At 40.9% G+C, this 18,386-nt stretch overlaps 1 protein-coding gene across 1 annotated transcript; it reads left to right on the top strand.

Annotated features, from left to right (window-relative positions):
- Positions 1–2,144: 2,144 nt before the first annotated feature.
- Positions 2,145–14,698, top strand: otomp (otolith matrix protein). Its single transcript, XM_079573858.1, has 9 exons — positions 2,145–2,236; positions 4,111–4,247; positions 4,394–4,496; positions 4,570–4,755; positions 5,021–5,195; positions 7,440–7,507; positions 11,080–11,264; positions 11,984–12,155; positions 14,519–14,698. Exons 1-9 carry the CDS (start codon positions 2,152–2,154, stop codon positions 14,527–14,529), a joined length of 1,122 nt encoding a protein of 373 aa, XP_079429984.1. The 5' UTR covers positions 2,145–2,151; the 3' UTR covers positions 14,530–14,698.
- The last annotated feature ends 3,688 nt before the right edge of the window (positions 14,699–18,386 follow it).

Genomic DNA, 18,386 nt, shown 5'->3' with positions numbered 1-18,386 from the left:
AGTAAGTGGCCCAGGTGGCTCATTTCTTTGAGACAAGTGAATTACTGATGCATGGATGCGACAGGTGTGACAGTGGCATTGTGATACTATTCAAGACACTTTGATGAGAACGACTTTATATTGTAAATATAGGCTACAGAGTTGCTGGTGGTGGGCCTTGTGATTTTTTTCAATGAAAAAAATGTGCCTTGGCTCCAAAAAGTTTAAAAAACACGGCTTTGGGTCACTTCAGGGGCTCTGTATAATACAAAACTGCTTTATTATATATTAATATTATTGTAACACAAGGGTCTGCGAACTTTGAGTAATAACATTGTATTTTTCAAGAAGTCTAATGGATTTATATATATATATATGTATATATATATCCCCTTTTTATCAAGATGTTAGTAACAAGTGTTCCTTTTGTCAAGATCGTCAAAGTAGCTATGAAGTAGGCACGAAAGTGCGACAGAAGATTTGTCTAAAATGTTATAGACTAAAAACTAATTTTGTTGTATTTTCAAGTATTGAGTTTTATCTTTCTTGTAAAAACCTGCACAATGGTTGGTAGTTAACACATAGCTGATTATTAATATTTTAACTTTTCTAATCAATGCTAAAAATCAATAGGATATTTTCTGTTGCATCCAGATTTGTGGAAAGTCCGCTCCTTCGTATGCATCATACAACTTTTTATGCGAGAATAAAAAAGCTGATATTTGCGTGAGCAGCTGTATGAGTGGTCAGCATGGCGACTTTGTGGTCTCTACAACGCTCCTGGATCAATTGTTTTATAAGTTTTCTGGCGAGAGCAGTGAAAACCAGTCAGCAGTGAAAACCTTCCAAACAATTTATCCTGGAGCGTCCAAGAGACCACCATGATGGAAAACAAAGGTGCCATGCTGACATGTGCTGACCACTCATACAGCCGCCAGGTCACTACAAGGTGGAAAACGCACAAATAACTTCTTTATTCTCACATAAAAAGTTGCATAGTACTGTACTTGCACTGTAATCTACGGAATAACCCTGAGAAAAAAATGTCACAACTTCAAATTTGTATTTTTTTTAAATTTTTGAACAGGGACAGTGAACGATATACATAAACTCGAAAAGGAGACATGCATTTTACCAGATTGAGGTTGTAGCACTTATAATACTAATTTCCACCTGCAGTCCCTGGGCAGGCAATTCCAACTTTTCTTCAGACAAAACATATTCAGATGAAATGATTTCATTATTATAGCCTTCAAGTGGAAGTAAAAATGTATTTTTTCTACAGTATATTATTACACTTACAATCCAGAGCTGTTTCTCGGGTCACTGTGTCGTTGTCTACTGCTCCTGTCAATGTGTCAAATGCACAGAACACATTTTTCTATGGGAACAGTAACTTTGTCTTATAAATGACTAATGTTGTGCTTATGCCCGTCGCTCATTAGCTCCATTCGCTTGCTCCAGTTCCCGTGAGCCCCGTGCTGTGAGTCCCGGCGGATCGCGTATTGCTGACCCTGTGAATAGACCCTTCTTTCTCTAAAGGTGAACGCAACCCAATATGGGCTTTAATCTCCTTCCCCTAACCGGGCTAATCTGCTCTCCACAACCAAATCACCACCCCGCAGCCTCTCAAATGTTCTTGTTTACTGTTTGCGCTTCCCGACAACATGGAATGACAGTTAATGTGTTCTTTCGTGTTGTTGTTTTTTTTTTTTTGCAGAGAAATGATCCCGCGATGGGACACAATGCGAGGTCCTGTGGGGTTGCCTTCCTTACCTAAGGGGCTGCATCTCCGGTGGATTGAAGCAGCCTGTATCCATTGCTCCTTACATAGAGGCGCATTGTCCACGGCTTTTTTAATTAAAGACCCCGGCGTGCCAGGTGACCTTACCTGCTCCCAGCTTCCCCCTACCATGTCTGCCCCCCCCTCCCCCTGTTGGATAACTGCACGGAAATAGTATATCTCCAGATTTCAGGGGTAAGGATTATCTGCTCAGGAGGAGGTGCCAGGAGATGAATTTGACTCTTTCCTCTCACCTGTGCACCGCTCCAAACTTATAAGGGCCCGAGGTGGACGGAGCTGCTTCTCTTTTTTTCCGTTGACCCGCCCCCTTGCTGGTTTCTTCTTCTTCTTCTTAAGGTAAACGGGATAGTTCAGAATCCAGAATCGAGATGGGGTACAGAGAGAGAGCGGTCCACGTAGGTCTACTCCTGCTGCTGCCGCTGCTGTCTGCAAGGGCCGACCGCAAGAAGCCAAGTAAGCGATTGTTCATGGGTTTTGCTCCATGATATTACAATTGAAATGTTACTTTGGCTTATCGCGACATGTATCGTTATAAGGGTCAAGCGATTTCCCTGTCGCTGTCCGTAAAACACGACCCATTTCTATGTGACCACAACTTTGGAATGATTTGAAAGCAAGTGTTTATTGTACTGCACACGCTGTACCTGTAATGCACTTAGGGGCGGTGATGACTGTTTTGTAAATGTGCTTTATACACAGACTTGACCATGACCTTCTTATTGCTCTGTGGTCACTGAACTTTCTTGAATTTCACGTTTTTGAGTTGTTTCTCTGAGCACTTTGTTACATTCTGTCTGCAAAAAGCGTGTTGTGAATGAAGTTTACTTCTTTACAAAATCCCCATCAGGATCAGAATAGGATCCAATTAATAATTCGCCTATAAGGGTATAAAAAAAATAATAAATAATTTGAAGTCTAAATAATGGGCTGGGACGCTACACTTTTGTTGCGATCCAATGTATATGTACGATAGGTTGGGCCCGATACAAAAGGTATTGCGATACAATGTATTCCAAAGCATAAAGTATTAAATGTATGATTTTCCAATATAACAAACTGTGATAATTTACCACAAAGAAATTTAATAGGAAAGTGAAAGTTTTGTTTGCAAAATGCATTAATTAAATTTCAAATTTTTGAGAAACAGAAGAAGCATTTTAAAAACCTGGCTCTTCTGTTTCAACCAATCAGCTCCAAGTCTAGATTTTAAAAAAAACTATCTGTAAATAAAAAAACAATTGTATATATTTTTGTTACACTGAGTTGAGTTTCAAAAGTATTGAAAAACATTGTTTCCGATACGATACGATACATGTATCACAACCATTTTTAATGTTATTTGTGAGTTATTTAGTGTTCATGAGTCTGATTGCAGAGTTATTTAATGTTCTTGAGTCTCATTGCAGAGTAATTTAGTGTTCTTGAGTCTCATGGCAGAGTTGTTTAGTGTTCTTGAGTCTCATGGCAGAGTTGTTTAGTGTTCTTGAGTCTCATGGCAGAGTTGTTTAGTGTTCTTGAGTCTCATGGCAGAGTTGTTTAGTGTTCTTGAGTCTCATGGCAGAGTTGTTTAGTGTTCTTGAGTCTCATGGCAGAGTTGTTTAGTGTTCATGGGTCTCATTGCAGAGTTATTTAATGTTCTTGAGTCTCATGGCAGTTGTTTAGTGTTCATGGGTCTCATGGCAGAGTTGTTTGGTGTTCTTGAGTCTCATGGCAGTAATTTAATGTTCTTGAGTCTCATGGCAGAGTTGTTTAGTGTTCTTGAGTCTCATGGCAGTTATTTAATGTTCTTGAGTCTCATGGCAGAGTTGTTTAGTGTTCTTGAGTCTCATGGCAGAGTTGTTTAGTGTTCATGGGTATCATTGCAGAGTAATTTAGTGTTCTTGAGTCTCATTGCAGAGTTGTTTAGTGTTCTTGAGTCTCATGGCAGAGTTGTTTAGTGTTCATGGGTATCATTGCAGAGTAATTTAGTGTTCTTGAGTCTCATTGCAGAGTTGTTTAGTGTTCATGGGTCTCATGGCAGTTATTTAATGTTCTTGAGTCTCATGGCAGAGTTGTTTAGTGTTCTTGAGTCTCATGGCAGAGTTATTTAGTGTTCTTGAGTCTACTTAATGTTCCCGAGTCTGATGGCAGTGCAAAATTAAATGTGGAATAAACTGGCCTAGGATATTGTTCTTTTTGTTGCTTAAATGATCAAAAACATGCAAAATTATTTATGTATTTATGCATATAAAAAGTGATCACAGAATAACCATCTGTTGGAAAGACTACTTCCTCGTATTCTTACATGTATAATGTGTTGCTCATCTGTTCTTGCTGTTTTGGTGCAGTTTGTTGGTGTGTGATATCCGACGCAGAGGAGCTGAAGTGTCTGGATCTCGCCAGTAACGCCACAGCCAGGAATATAAGAGGGACCCTGGAGTGTGTGCGTGGAGTGAACACCCAGGACTGTATCAGCAAAATCAAGGTAAGTCGGACAGTCACATTTTTATCGAAAAGACACATCTTGAGTGTGGACCATGCAATATATAAACAGTACGTAAAAAAATAATCATCAAATGGCATCGGAAAGGAATCAATAAACAGATCTCGTTTGACGTGTGTTGTGTGCAGAATGGGACAGCAGATGCAGCGTCCATGCCTGCCGACGACATCTACGCTGCCGGGCTGTGCCACGGGCTGGAGCTGGCCGCAGGAGAGTCTTACAATGCAATAGGTAATCCACCGTACGCAACTTTAACAGTATGTGGTCGTGCTCTCTGGTTGCTTCTCAACTTCCCTTTCTGTAGACGGCACCAATTACTACGTGGTGGCCCTGGCGAGGCGCTCCTCGGCCGACCTGTCCCTCCTGGAGATGCACGAACGCAGCTCGTGTCACCCCGGGATACGCACCACGGTGGGCTGGACCGTCCCCATCGGCTACTTGGTCAACACGTCCCAGATCAGCGTGGGTGAGCAGTGCAACTTCCCCCGAGGTAAGACCACCGCTCAGACCCCAGTTGAGGAGGCTGCACGAGTTGCAGTTATTGAGGTCATATATTGTCCTCTGCACAAAACAGACTCTGATACTCCCCAATTCTATGTTATGTAATTATCTAGTTCACACTTCCTGAACTTTAATCTACAGGAGCGTTGGCTACCGGCCTCTTGTTTCAATCAAAATCTAACCATTCTAGTATCAATGCCCTCTTTGATTGGACTTGTCCTCTCTCTACACTCTGTCCTTCTGTCCCGGACCAGCCGTGGGGAACTTCTTCGGTTACAGCTGTGTGCCGGGCGTGAAGGACCCTCAGCACGACCCCAGAGGCAATAACCCCAAGAACCTGTGCGAGGCCTGCATAGGGGACGAGAACGATCGCCATATCTGTGCCAACAACCACCGGGAGAGGCACTATGGAGAGACAGGGGCCCTCAGGTACAGTGTAGAGGGGTAGCATCGTGGTTCTAATGGCAGGCTACAAAATAGACCAAACTCACCCTTTGCGATGCTTATTATTGTGAATTTTTTTCTTGACTTGCCTGGCGTAGTGTTTCAGGAACTCATCACAACATTGCACTGCCTCCTTTTCCCCAAGTGTAGCATGAAAGACGACCGAGATGACACAGTAGTCCAAATATGGTCATTTCCTTTGTGGGAGACACCAGCGGCAAAGAAAGGCAGTGATGTACAGGCGCATGCAAATTTTAGGACCCTACTGACTCCAGACTTTCCAGTCCTGTGCTGAACAATATTTTTGAAGGTTATTGAGCTCCAAGTTATTGAGCTTCGAAAAAAATCTTTGTCACTAATAGATCAACAAAAGAAAGACATAAAATCAAACTTTGCCATTGTTTTCTTTATGATAATGGGTCGACCAAATTTTCAGATTTGGTTGCTGAAAATGGGAATACCCATGCTGCTGTGTGTGCACTCGAATCATTTCGAACCGCACAACAGCCTGGGGACCATGGCCGAAATCTTCGCACGGATTTGGGGCAAATCACAGAAGAGGGACGGCAAGACGATGATACGCTATTCGACATACGGAAGCTTGTCTTTTGTTTACGGATATTTTTTTTTACAAAGGTTTATTTATAGATCCAACATGACAGCAGCAGACGCGACGCCATCTTTCGATCAAGCTTTAGACCGTGTTTTAGATAGTTTAGCTTGAAAATTTACTGCGGCTACGAGCAGACACACATGATAGACATTCGTAGCGCCCAATCAACGACTATGGACAATCGTAAACCACACCTCTCCTAGAAAATGAATTGGTGGTCCCCAGACTAAATACAATATTATATATATAGATAGATAATATTATAATATATATATATATATATATATAATATTATAATATATTGTGATTTTGTCTGCCGATAGCCAGGCTTGAAAATATAGGCAAGTTTGGACATTTTCATGCAGAACAAGCCTTAATACTGTATATAAAAACTTAGTCCGTATACAGTCCCAATCAAAAGTTTAAAAACAGTTGAAAAATGGCATTCACATTTTGCACGGTTGGATCTTACTAAGGTTCCAAGTAGAACTTCAATATGCAACAAGAAGAAATGGGTGTAAGACAAAACAAAAAATGTAGTGAACCTTTTATTACAAACAACAAATAAACTGAAATAGTTTTTTTTCAGTTGATCAAAAGGATTCGGCTCCAGTGTCTTGACGCTCCAGCTCGAGACACTGGACACCGGCTCAGTGCTGGTGAGATTTTTTTGGGTTTTCCACTTGACTTTTTTGTTCCATAACCCTCAGGATCTTTTAAAACATTCAAAATGACTGTTACTTTGTCCCACGTCAGCAGTGATGGCGCACTGCGAGAGGCTCTGCTCATGTGGCTCAACAACCAACACGAGAATTCTTTTTGGCCTTTGCTATCAGGACGTCATGAGAAACCTGTCAGAAAATGACACTGAATGCACATTTCTGCACAGATTTTCTTCTTCTTCTTCTTCTTCTTCTTCTTCTTCTTCTTCTTCTTCTTCTTCTTCTTCTTCTTGTTGCATATTGAAGTTCTACTCGGAACCTTGCTAAGATCCAATCATGCAAAATGTACATTTTTGCAATTTTTCAACTGGTCTTAAACTTTTGATCAGGACTGTATTTATGTCAGTAATCTAAAGCAAAAGTCTCTAAATGATTATTATTTTCCTTATTCACCTGCAGTGTCTCGCCTTAAACCTCATTCTGATACTGTTTGATAAGTAAACAATCTTAGAACTTCCTGTGAGGTCCTGCAAGGGGCTTCTGGACCCCACTTTGAGTCCCACTGCTTTACACAATTCTTACTTTACTCCCATTTTTCCATCATTAATTGACATCCCTACAAATGGCAGATTTTTTTAATTGACAAATGTCCTTGTTCGGCCACTTAAAATGGCCCTGTTCCCCTTTGTTCGGCTGCTTCTGACGCTCCAGTCACATTGTTGCAGTGGAGCTGTGTGTACGGTACAAGCCCTCGGCACAGTCATAATTGTATTTGAGAAGGGAATACAGGCGGCTCTGAAGTTGGTTTAATAAATGGAGTAAGCGGAACAATAGGGCTTGGAGGGAGACCACTGCCGTCTCCTGGGTTACGCTGATGTAATGGCAGATTCCAAAGCAACCGTTCATCGCAATTGTGTTCATTTGACGCCTCTAATTGATTTGGTATCCGCCTAGGTGCGTGGCAGAGAACCTCGGCGACGTGGCCTTCGTTAAGCACACAACGGTGTTTGACAATATGGACGGTGAGTGTTTGCCAAAGGAAGGTGCATCATTTCCAGTTTGCACTTCTCTCATGCACCACAGGGGGTCAGTCTTGCACAATACTTATAAGGGGACCGCATGAATAAAACAAACCCACCTTGCAATTTTTCTGGCTTGCACTGCGGTGTCCATTATGATGACATTTTGAAATAAAGACAACATTTCACTGTCGTTTAAAGCCACACCGTGTAGGATTTTCACTTATAAATAAAATTGAAATACTAGCATTTATTTTATGATGGATTATTTCATCATTGGAAAAACACCTCATGAATGTACAAACAAACATGTGTCTTTGCTGTGAGTGGCTCAGCTCTCCTAAGACGAGACACCACAGGCAAAACTCAATTTTTTTCAGTTTTCAGGTTTTGGGCCAAATTGGTCTCTGAACATACAAGCTTTCACCCGGAAACAGAAAATATGCCTAATCTTCACAATAACATGTTTAAATATTGCGCTGATTCAATGTTCCCCCATAGACTTATATGGGAGAACACAATTTCAAGGGCCTTTTTCTCCAAACACATTTTTCTGTCATTGTGGCGACACTATGTCCACGTCAGTCGGACCTAAAGACTTCACATTTTCCAGCCTTGGACTGAACAATATTTGGAAGATTTTTTCAGAGGGATGTTTTATTATTTAATCCCTTAAGCCCCATTTATTGAGTTTTGAATGTCAAAAATTAAGGCGAAAATTACATTTTTACAAATTTTTCCACTAAAAAACAGCTTATTTTAAAACTAACCAAGAAATCCAAAATCCCCTCTGAAAAAGTCTTGGCAACTCATTTATCAATAAAATGAAACAACAAGTTTGAATGTAGCTCTATTATATCCATTATTCAGATTTCGTCGCCGAAAAGATGGGAAATTTGGGGCATTTTTAGGCATAAAACACCTTGTTCTTATATGAAAAGATAAAATGACAGAAAACTTGACATGTATTTTTTTCTCACATTTATGCCAGTGATCGACAGCAACAGTTTCAAATTGATATCTGTAAATATAAATTTTTTCCCCATTCAACTGCAGTGTCTCGCCTTAAGTAGGGTAGGTCCTCATCCAAATCCATTCTTTGATTATTCACTGCAGTAATAGCATTTTCTGTGTTGAGCTGGTCACTAGGAGCACGCTTTGCACTGATGGCAACAATATAGTCCAAAATGTTACGCAGCGTCCCTTTAAATAACTCCAGAAGCTTCATACTTAAGAGAAAATGTAGATATGCTGCTAAACTGCTAAAGTTCATACTTGTAAAGATCTAAACTCGAGTTAGCCTCATCCTCAATCCTCATAAGACTTTTTGTTGTTGTCAGAGGAAATTATCTCTGCAGTTTTAGCAATTTGAGATGAATTGTGCTGCTCTGATAGCAATATATTTTTTCATAATCTGTACAAAATCCGATTTACTTGGAAACCTTTACACTTTAATGTCACTTGGCAGAAGAAGATTTGTTTTGCAGGTCACATAATACACAAGCGGGGTAGTGTATCAAGAAATGGTGCGATTGAAAGTGGATTCATTTGTTTTTATGAACACGACGCTAACAATTGTGACAATCCTGCGCGGAACAATAGCTTCGGGCTTAGTTACTAGCACACGTCGCTTGCCTTATCAGCGTGAGGTTGATTCCTGGCTCCAGCAGTTTGCCAAATGTCCATTCCTACTCTACCGTTGCACCGTCCTGCAGATAATGGCTGCCAATTATTTAGGCCGTATAGGATGTCAAATGCAGACGAGAAAATACCTTGTCTCCATGAGGTCTTATTACGTGCAAAATGTAGGAGTTGATTTTTCAGCCATCTCTCAAATGTTTAAAATGTTCAACTTGTCAAACCTTCACAGTGTAAACCCAGATTGAGAATAAAATAGCCTGGCTCCTTTGGTTTGCTCTACTCGCTGCATATGGCGCCGCTTTGGGCCACATCCAAAATTAATGGCGATCATTACCGGAGTCACGCTACACAGGCTCCGCTTGTACAGCTGAGGAGAGGAACCTACAGACGCGGCAAACCAAGCGCGATCTTTCATATGGTCAATAATGTCCAGCAATTAACAGGGGTCAGAAAACACAACCCTGCGGCTAGTCCACAGGCTTTACTCTTCCCTGCTACATTCCTCTATTTGCCTAAGTCATTCGTGATTCGGGGATACATTCATTATCCTCTCGCCAATGTCAGCCCAATGACAGAATCCGTCTTACACGAGCCATTTGCTAAGTGCGCTTTAATAGAAGGATGTGATGTTTTCGGGAAGGGAGAGGTGATGAATGAGACCGCTGAGGGCCCGCTGCCGCTGCACATTTTAGTTTAATGTGGGAAAATATTAAGAGACGGGTTGAGTTTTACTGGGATTTTAAGTTCTGAGTTTGTAAAATGACAGTTAGATACAGAACCGCAGTGTTAAAGCAGTACTAAGTAGCTTGTTTACCTTAATAAATCCTCTCTGTAGTCCCTCTGGGGGTGATACAAGTGTTAATGGGATGATTGGGGGGTCTTTTCATCTCCCCCGGTGTCTCTGGCCAGAAAAACGCAATTGCAACTTGACTGCCACCGGACCGGAACCACCAAGACACACTAATAGAATCATGGAGAAGAAGCTTACAAGCTAACGGGCAAAGCTAACTGCGGGCTAGCGCCACTTAAACAGTATTTACAGCCAAGTTTGAGTGAAAAAAATATTCCTATTGTGTAATTGGATGTACAATATCCCTCTCTCCCTTCGTCTTTTCTGTCAGTGTAGTATTTACTCTCAGGGACATTTAATAAGTTAATCGCAACATGCTCCGACACCTGCAGTTGCTCATTCACAGTAGTGCAGGGACTTTGCCCGCCGTCATTGTGTCTCTGGGCAAGACACTTCAGCTACCTTGCAGGAAGGGCATCTGTTGTAAATACCTTGGTGAAAAAGGAATAAAGAGGACAAACCTAAATTGCAATGGTAAAAATAAAAAAATAAAAATAGCTTACCTAACAAGCTAGTTTGGAGCTATCTTTTTCGCTAATCCCTGCTTTGCTCTACTAGGCATTTACAACTACTACTCCTACTACTACTACTATTACTACTACTATTACTACTTACTAATTGTTGCTGGCAGCTGGTTTGCCAGTGGAGAGACAAGAATATCATGCTAAATCAACAATTTGAGCTTTAATCCAAGTTGTAGTGTTGTTCCTTGTCAAAAACATACCTGGAGTTGTAAGTAGCTAACCACGCTGTTTGATCATTGTGAAAGTTTGCATTGTTTCAAATGATAGAATGTAAAATATCATCGCTCAGGTACCAAAATGGATGCTTTAAGCCCCATAAACTTGATATCCACTTTTACTATAGCAGTAATTGTTTCTATTGCTGCTTCTAAGTGATCATTTTCACACATCGCGGAGACGCTAGCTTTAGCCACTGCTAGCTTGCTTTCATTTCTCTTCTAACATTTGTTCTTTTCATTTAACTACTTAAATTAATAACTTAATACATTCATATATAATCAGTATAAAAGTAAAAGGTCACTTACAGATTGTGACTCCCCCCCCCACCCACACATGTTCAGGTAAGAACCAGGAGTCTTGGGCCTTGGACATGGAGGTGGAGGACCTGAAGCTGCTTTGCCCTGATGGAACTGAGGCGGGCCCAGAGGAGTTCGAGCAGTGCCACCTGGCCGTGGTCCCCACCAACGCCGTGGTGGTCCGGCCCGACGACAGGTGCAGGGTCTGGAAGTTCCTCGAGCGCCTAGAGGTTTGTCTATGGTGTTGCTTCATGGAAAGGAAGGGAATTCATTTGTCATGGGCATGCTTACTGTAATATGGTACCAGAGGTGTGTTATTATTTATTTAAAGTGCTTTACAGATTGATTGAGACCATCATTCCACTGCCTTTGAAAGAGATAGACAAGAAACTGTCAATCATAGATCCTAAACCTAAAGCATCGCAGACTATTACTCAACTAATGGATGAAATCAATAGTCTGAAAATAGACCACTTTGTTTTTATTATAGCTAGCTTTTAACAACTCACATCTGCAACTTTTTTTTTGTATGACAGTTAGCACTAGACTCCTGAAAGCCTTTTATAGATATCCCAGTAATTGCTTTGCCACAACCAGACATTCTCTCACTTTAGAAGCATTCATAGTGTTCTTTTTTTTACAATTGTCATTATTTTGGACAATTAATTAAATCTTGACATGCTATGTTGCCCAAGAAAAGCAAAACTTTCAACGTGTCAGGATTGTTTTTTTTTTCTTTTTTGAGTCAGAATGGTCCAGCTGTTTTGATCGATTGGACTTTATATTGTAAATCTAACTGGATGTTTTAGGATACTGGTTTGTTTGATATGTTTTAAGTTTATATAAAGTTTGGATCAAGCCCATAGTGTTTTTTTCTTTGTTAAAAAAACGCTACGGAAATCTCGAGTGTTTGCTGCAGTGGCCTCATGTCGATCCCTGTCCCGTGCAGAACGCTTTCGGGAACTCCACCGGGAGCTTCCACATGTACAGCTCTTTGGCGTACGGCGAACCGGACCTGATGTTCAGCGACTCCACCCACCACCTGCAGAGGGTCATCAGCAGCTACACCTCCTGGCTGGGCCCGAGCTACACCACCGCGCTGCAGGCGTTCGAGTGCGAGGGTGAGAGAACCGCACACAGAGGGTTTAAAGACGACACGCTTCTTTCAAGGACTTGGGCGTAATTGATGATTGATGACTTTTTTTATCCTGAGGGACAGTGACTAGACTTGAGGCTCAGACCAGAGGACTTGGACTTGTAGGCGCTGTAATGAACAAGGTTTTTAGCTCAAAAGCAGATTAAGGGCATTTTCTTGTTGGTCGGTCGCAGGGGTGTCCAAACTTCTTTCACTGAGGGCAACAACTGGGCCGCACCCGGTAGAGGTCAGATATATGACTTCACCTCTATTGTATTAAAGAAAAAAATTCAATAAAATGTTAACTCTGCTTTTTAATTGAATATCTTTAAAGTAAAAAAAAAAAAAAAACAGCCTTCATCATAGCTTTCTATTAGTTGATTATAATTTATTTTATATATATTCAATTATTAAGCGACTAAACAGAGTTTAAATGTTTAAATGTTAAAATTATGTATTTTCATCACTTACATCAGGGGTGTCGAACTCGTCTGGGTCAAGGGCCGAAATTCAGCCCCCACGCAGGGTCACTGGCTGCATATATTGTAAAGGACTGTGGCCTAAGAAATAACAACAGTTTACACTCATTGTGCTTCATCAGCCTGTGTCACACATTTCTCAAAGTGCTACATGAAGTCATCTTTCATTCATGGCAGTAAGTTACTATTATACTATTAGTATACCATTTACCACATGGCTATAATATGCTGTTTATATCCTTGTCAGCCTCCTCTGCTGGACACGTGTGGAAATCTTTCCTTTTTTAAATTTAAGCTGCCCCTTAGTGGCTGGAGTGAGCATTCTGGTTATTTTATTAAAAATCCATAACTCCGCCACAATAAATCACCTCTTGGGCATGTGGCCCGTGGGCCTTGACCTTGACACATGTGCCCCACATGTTCCTGCAATGTCCTAATGTGTCGAATGAGTTCAGACCTGTTCACCACAACTGCCTCAAAAATCCTGCACTGTCACTCAAAAAGGTGTTTATTTGTGGCGTCATGCACAAGCTTAATATAGAACCTGCAGTTACGCGTAAGTCAAGGTTTAATAAGGTGGCAGTAGTGAGTATAAAAATGACCAACTTGCATGCATATAATGCTATGCTTTAAAGAGGGGGTATTATGCTTTTTTCAGTCACACAGCACCAGTCTATATCTCACTACAATGATGACCAAACCTTCTGTTGGTCTGTAAATGCAGTAAATTAGAATAACTGCCTTGTATAAAATGTCTCTCTCAAAATGGCTGTAGTGAATGTCTTGAAATAGGCCTCTGTCTCTTTAAGAACCTCTGAGCCTTTCCGACACGCCCCCTCCACACGCTGTCTGTGGCATCAGTGGGGAGGGGGTTCTGCTGAGGAGCAGTGGTTGGTTACTCGGCTGGTGATGAAAGCTCGGAGGCGTCTCCAGGAGGTGGGGGCGTTCCTAGGAGGACTCAGGCAAACCTATCCCTAAAATGGCCGCCATCAGAGTTTTTACAGATTACTCAAAAATACGTGAATGTGCCAAGGCAACACTTCAGGCATGTTTTTAATGAGGGAATGACATAATTAAATAAACTCGAATTTTGCATAATAAATTAAATAATGAATTCAATTATGTTTTTAGAATTTGCTGCAGGCCAATTAAAAGTGGGCCGCGGGCCGCAGTTTGGACACCCCTGGTACATCGCATCAGGCACAAGGCTGGGGTACCGGGAAAGTTTTAGGTAGTACTGGTATCAAAAAAATCGAAAGCAGGTGCCAAAAAAGTATACATCTTTAGAGGAGAAGTTTTGATGCTGTTGGTCGAGGGACAGGATTAAAGACTTGACTTGGTTGTTTCGGTGCAGTACCAGCTCTAGCCAAAGGGGAGCGATATTTCAGTGTTGGACAGAATTACGATCTGCACTCTGTTACTCTCGTGACGTACTGTGCGTGGCCCTGTTTGTTGCTTGTCAATTTTTCTCTCCTATTCGTGATTTATGAACAGGGATTGTTTATTTTTGCTTCCATTGTTTCCCGGTTTGGTTACGAATTGTTGATGCGAACCAGAGTCGGTGCGTGTTCACTCCCTCTACAAACAAAGCTGATTTTGTGAGTGTGACGGCAAAAAAATAACTAAAAAAAGGAATACTCGACTTGGTTCAAGGTGACTTTGACTTGACTCGAAGTCCATGATACATCTTCACTGGGCTCATAATCGTTTCAGTGCTTGCATTTTCCATATACGCATATTCATTACTGCATGTTCAAAAGCCAAAAATAGAGCATAATATGAAAAAATAAAAAAAACAAGGAAAAAAATCCATGAAATCCTAACATGTGGCGTCCAGTGGGCTCATTTGCGTGCTCTCTCTCTCCACCAGGCTTCTGCTGATGGAACAGAAGGGATTTACCCAGTGCGTCCGTCCATCTCTGTCCTCCCATCCGGCGGTCCGGCCCTACCATCTGCCCGGTGCCGCGTCTCCCCGCTCCTCTTCTACACTCAATGATTCTCTGTTCCCGTCCCTGTCCTCGTGTCAACCAGCCAGTCCCACTCACAGATAGATCTCAGAGCCTCGGTTTGGGTTTGTGTAGCTAAATGTGGCAAAACAAGAGTCTGTTCTGTTTTTGTTTTGGTCTGGGTATATCAGAAGACGCATCACATTTCACATTAAACATTACCGGACTGTGCAGGAGGCAAACAGCAAGAGCTACAGTTTAACAGAGTCACAATGGAGGAATTTGTAGTCTGGCAATTCACCACATTTTATTATACTTAAAGGTGCATAATGGAACTTTTATGTAAAAAAAAAAAAAATGTTAGGGAGTACTTTACCTTTTAAATGACCCAGTGGTTTGCATGGCGCCTTTACTTTCCATCACGGTGGCCTCTATGACGTTCCAGGATCAATCGTTTTTAGAGTTTCTGGTAGGTTTTCACCTTCTCACCAGAAAGTCTACAAAGCAATTGTTCCTGGAGCGTTGTAGAGGCCACTGTGATGGAAAGTCAAAGTGCCATGCAAACCACTGCGTCACTTAAAAGGTAAAATACTCACTAATAAAAAAACAAAAATCCACATAAAAAGTTCCATAATGCACCTTTAAGTATGATAATAACATGAATTATTAAAGTTACACTGCGTAGAATTTTACCCCAAAAATTCAATTGAAATGCAAGCTTTTATTTTATGACAGATATTTTCGGCATTAAAAAATACCTCAAACAAACATGTGATTTTGCTGTGAGCGGCTCAGCTCTCCTAAGACGTGACATAACTTTACCGGGAGTGGGTGCGTCACCAGCCCGTTTCCATGGAGATGTCGACTAAAGTCAGCAGAATTTGAGATTCAAACAGGTTAGGTTCCCATCCAAATCCATTCTTTGATTTCTTACAGCATTTTCTGTCGAGCTGGTCATTAGGAGCATGTTTTGTAATGATTGCAACAGTATAGTCCAAAATGTTATGCAGTGTACCTTTAAGTAAAATGCGGTTAATTGCCGGACTACAAATTCATGCTAGCTACTCATGCAGCCCTTGGGTCACAAAAAGGTAGATTACGCATAAATATCAAGTTTTTCTGTTTAAAAAGTTCCGTAATGCACCTTTAAAGTCACACCTCATAACATCTCACTAGGGATGGGCAATACCACATTTTTTGGAATCGATGCAATACCGATACTTTTGGGGTCATTTTTCTAGATACCAATACCAATACCGATACCGGTCATTTTTATATGAGTGAATGTATTTCAATCAATGTACATTTCTAAAACTGGTTTATATAATTAATAGGTACATTAAAATGGTATTACTTTAACTGGTTAATTATACAATGTTAATGTGAAATTAAATACATAATAAGTTTAAAATTAATACTTTAATGACAGACAGAATCTAAACCAGAATGATATGGCTGGCCCTGCTGCTGTGGACTGTTTTGGCTCAGAACAAAGATGTAAATTGTCCTTTTATGTTTAAAATTGCTGCCACGCCTACTTTTTACATATGCAAATTAGTATCGATACTTTTTGCCCAATATCGATACTCAAAAAGTAGCCGTTTGGTATCGATATATCGATACTGTGGTATCGATCCGCCCATCCCTACATCTCACCCAATTAATAGAATAAAATACAAATATTTATTTTGTTATATATCTTTTATGGTGAAAAATGACACAAAAAAAGTAACTTTACAGGGAGTGGGTGCGTCTCCAGCTCGTTTCTATGGAGATGTTGAGATTAGAAAAAGTTGGCTCCTCATTCAAATCCGTTATTTGATTACCTACTGCAAAAATAGCATTTTCTGTGTCTAGTTGGTCAACCCGAGCATGTTTGTATTGCTGGCAACAGTGTTATCTTAAATGTTTCGCAATGTGCCTTCACAGCCTGTGTAGCATTCCAGATTGTAAGAAGCTATGTCACAAGAACAACCAAACTGCTATAAAACTGATTGGCTGCTTGAACAAACATGCTAGAAACACCAACTGTGGGTTATTGGAATAAAGCCCAGGTAAAAGCTAAAGTAAAAGCCTGGACACTGGTGTGGTATTTTGTTGTTGACACACCTGACAGAAATCATAGCTTCCGCGAGAGGATGGCTCACTCTGCGACGAGCAATCCACAATTCCAGACATGGCCTGAGTGCTTCTTTCATGAATCTTTGTCCCCGTCTCACTGCATGTGGGACGGCCAAACTAGTGCAGTGTGCTTTTTGCTTTGTACGACTCAATAAAAACGCCCAATAGTCTTCGTATCAATGGCGAGGCCGCCGTTCCAAAAGTTTCAACGCTTTCATCGGAGTCAAAACACATTTGTTTGGACATAGCCTAAATTATTATGCACCCATGCTAGAAAGCCCAGTATGGTGCTGCCACTGTCCCCCAACGGCTTCTCAGTTCAACGGGAGCCAGAAATAAAAAATTCAAAACGGGACTGTTCTGTGCGACTGTTCTGTGGAGTTTGGCTTTGCTAACAAACAGAGTCACGGCTAAAACAAAATCGCTTGGATTTTTTTTTGGCAGTGGTGGCCAATTTAGGTACCACATGCAAGCTTTTAGAAACATGAAAGATGGCTATTGTAAACAGCAGCAAATCGAGAGTTTTCTCAAAAAGACGTTTTGCTCCTCTAGGAAGGTTGGTAAAATAGATTGAATTATGTCTTGCTTAAAAGTCATCAAAAGTTTAGAGGTAAAACAAAAAGTTCTGTGGAGTAGACTGCAATTTCACAGTTACTTAAAACAATGGTTCTCAACTGACCCATTATCAGTGGGTCGTGAGCCTTACCCAGAACACATTTCGGTAACACTTCATGCTAAGGTGTTCTCATTAATTATTAATAAGGTGTTAATAAGCATGAATAATCAACAGGCCAGGAAGAATATGCTTGTACAGATATTGATAAGCTGCTTATTTTGCTATTATGTATTAACGTACTAATAGGCCGTGAATAATAGCAAGCCAATGGGAACCCAGGGTGCTGAGGGGGCTGCAGCACCCCCTGGTGGAAAGTTTAGGAACTGCAGACAATATTAATTAATAGGAAATATGCACAGAAAAAGCATATTTGGGGTAAGTTTTGGTCCTCAGCACCCCCCAACTAAAACATCTTCCCACGGCTCTGAATAATAGGTTTACTCATGATCAGCCCAAAACCTACTTTTAACACTAATCTAAAGCAGATTACGAATGGTTATTAACACCTTATTAATACCTTATTGATACCTTAAAGCAGTACAAAGTAACTTTTTTACCGTAATAAATCCTTTTCGTAGTGACTCTGGGGTAATATAAGTGTTAATGGGACGATTGGGGGGGTCTCTCATCTCCCCCTGGTGTCTCTGGCCAGAAAACCACAATTGCAACTCGACTGCCACCGGACCGGAGCCACCAACACACACTAATAGAATCACAAAGATGAAGCTAACAGGCTAACGGGCGAAGCTAACTGCGGGCTAGCGCCACTTCCAACAGTATTTACAGCCAAGTTTGAGTGAAAAAAAAATATTTCCATTGTGTAATTGGATGTACAATATTTCTCTTTCACTTTGTCTTTTCTGTCAGCGTAGTATTTACTCTCACGGACAATTAAAAAATCGCTACTTGCTACGACGTCTGCAGTTGCGCTTGTGGCCTCTAGGGGCAAGAGTTACTTAGTATTGCGTTAATATAAAGCGATACCAACATTTCTTTTAATAATTATGTACAGAAATAAGTATAACAATACATGAGTCCGTTAAAATGACTGTTAT

The sequence above is a fragment of the Gobius niger genome (genome assembly GCF_951799975.1).
Source record: "Gobius niger genome assembly, chromosome: 16".
Classification (NCBI taxonomy): Eukaryota; Metazoa; Chordata; class Actinopteri; order Gobiiformes; family Gobiidae; genus Gobius; species Gobius niger.
The sequence above is the reverse complement of the archived record's forward strand: the minus strand, read 5'-3'. Positions and strand labels throughout refer to the sequence as shown.

Excerpts from the sequence above, each read along its gene's own strand:
- otomp (XM_079573858.1), top strand. The coding sequence starts at position 2,152 with ATGGGGTACAGAGAGAGAGCGGTCCACGTAGGTCTACTCCTGCTGCTG. Across the intron at positions 4,248-4,393 it reads ACTGTATCAGCAAAATCAAG|AATGGGACAGCAGATGCAGC; the intron begins GTAAGTCGGACA and ends TGTTGTGTGCAG. Across the intron at positions 11,265-11,983 it reads AGTTCCTCGAGCGCCTAGAG|AACGCTTTCGGGAACTCCAC; the intron begins GTTTGTCTATGG and ends TGTCCCGTGCAG.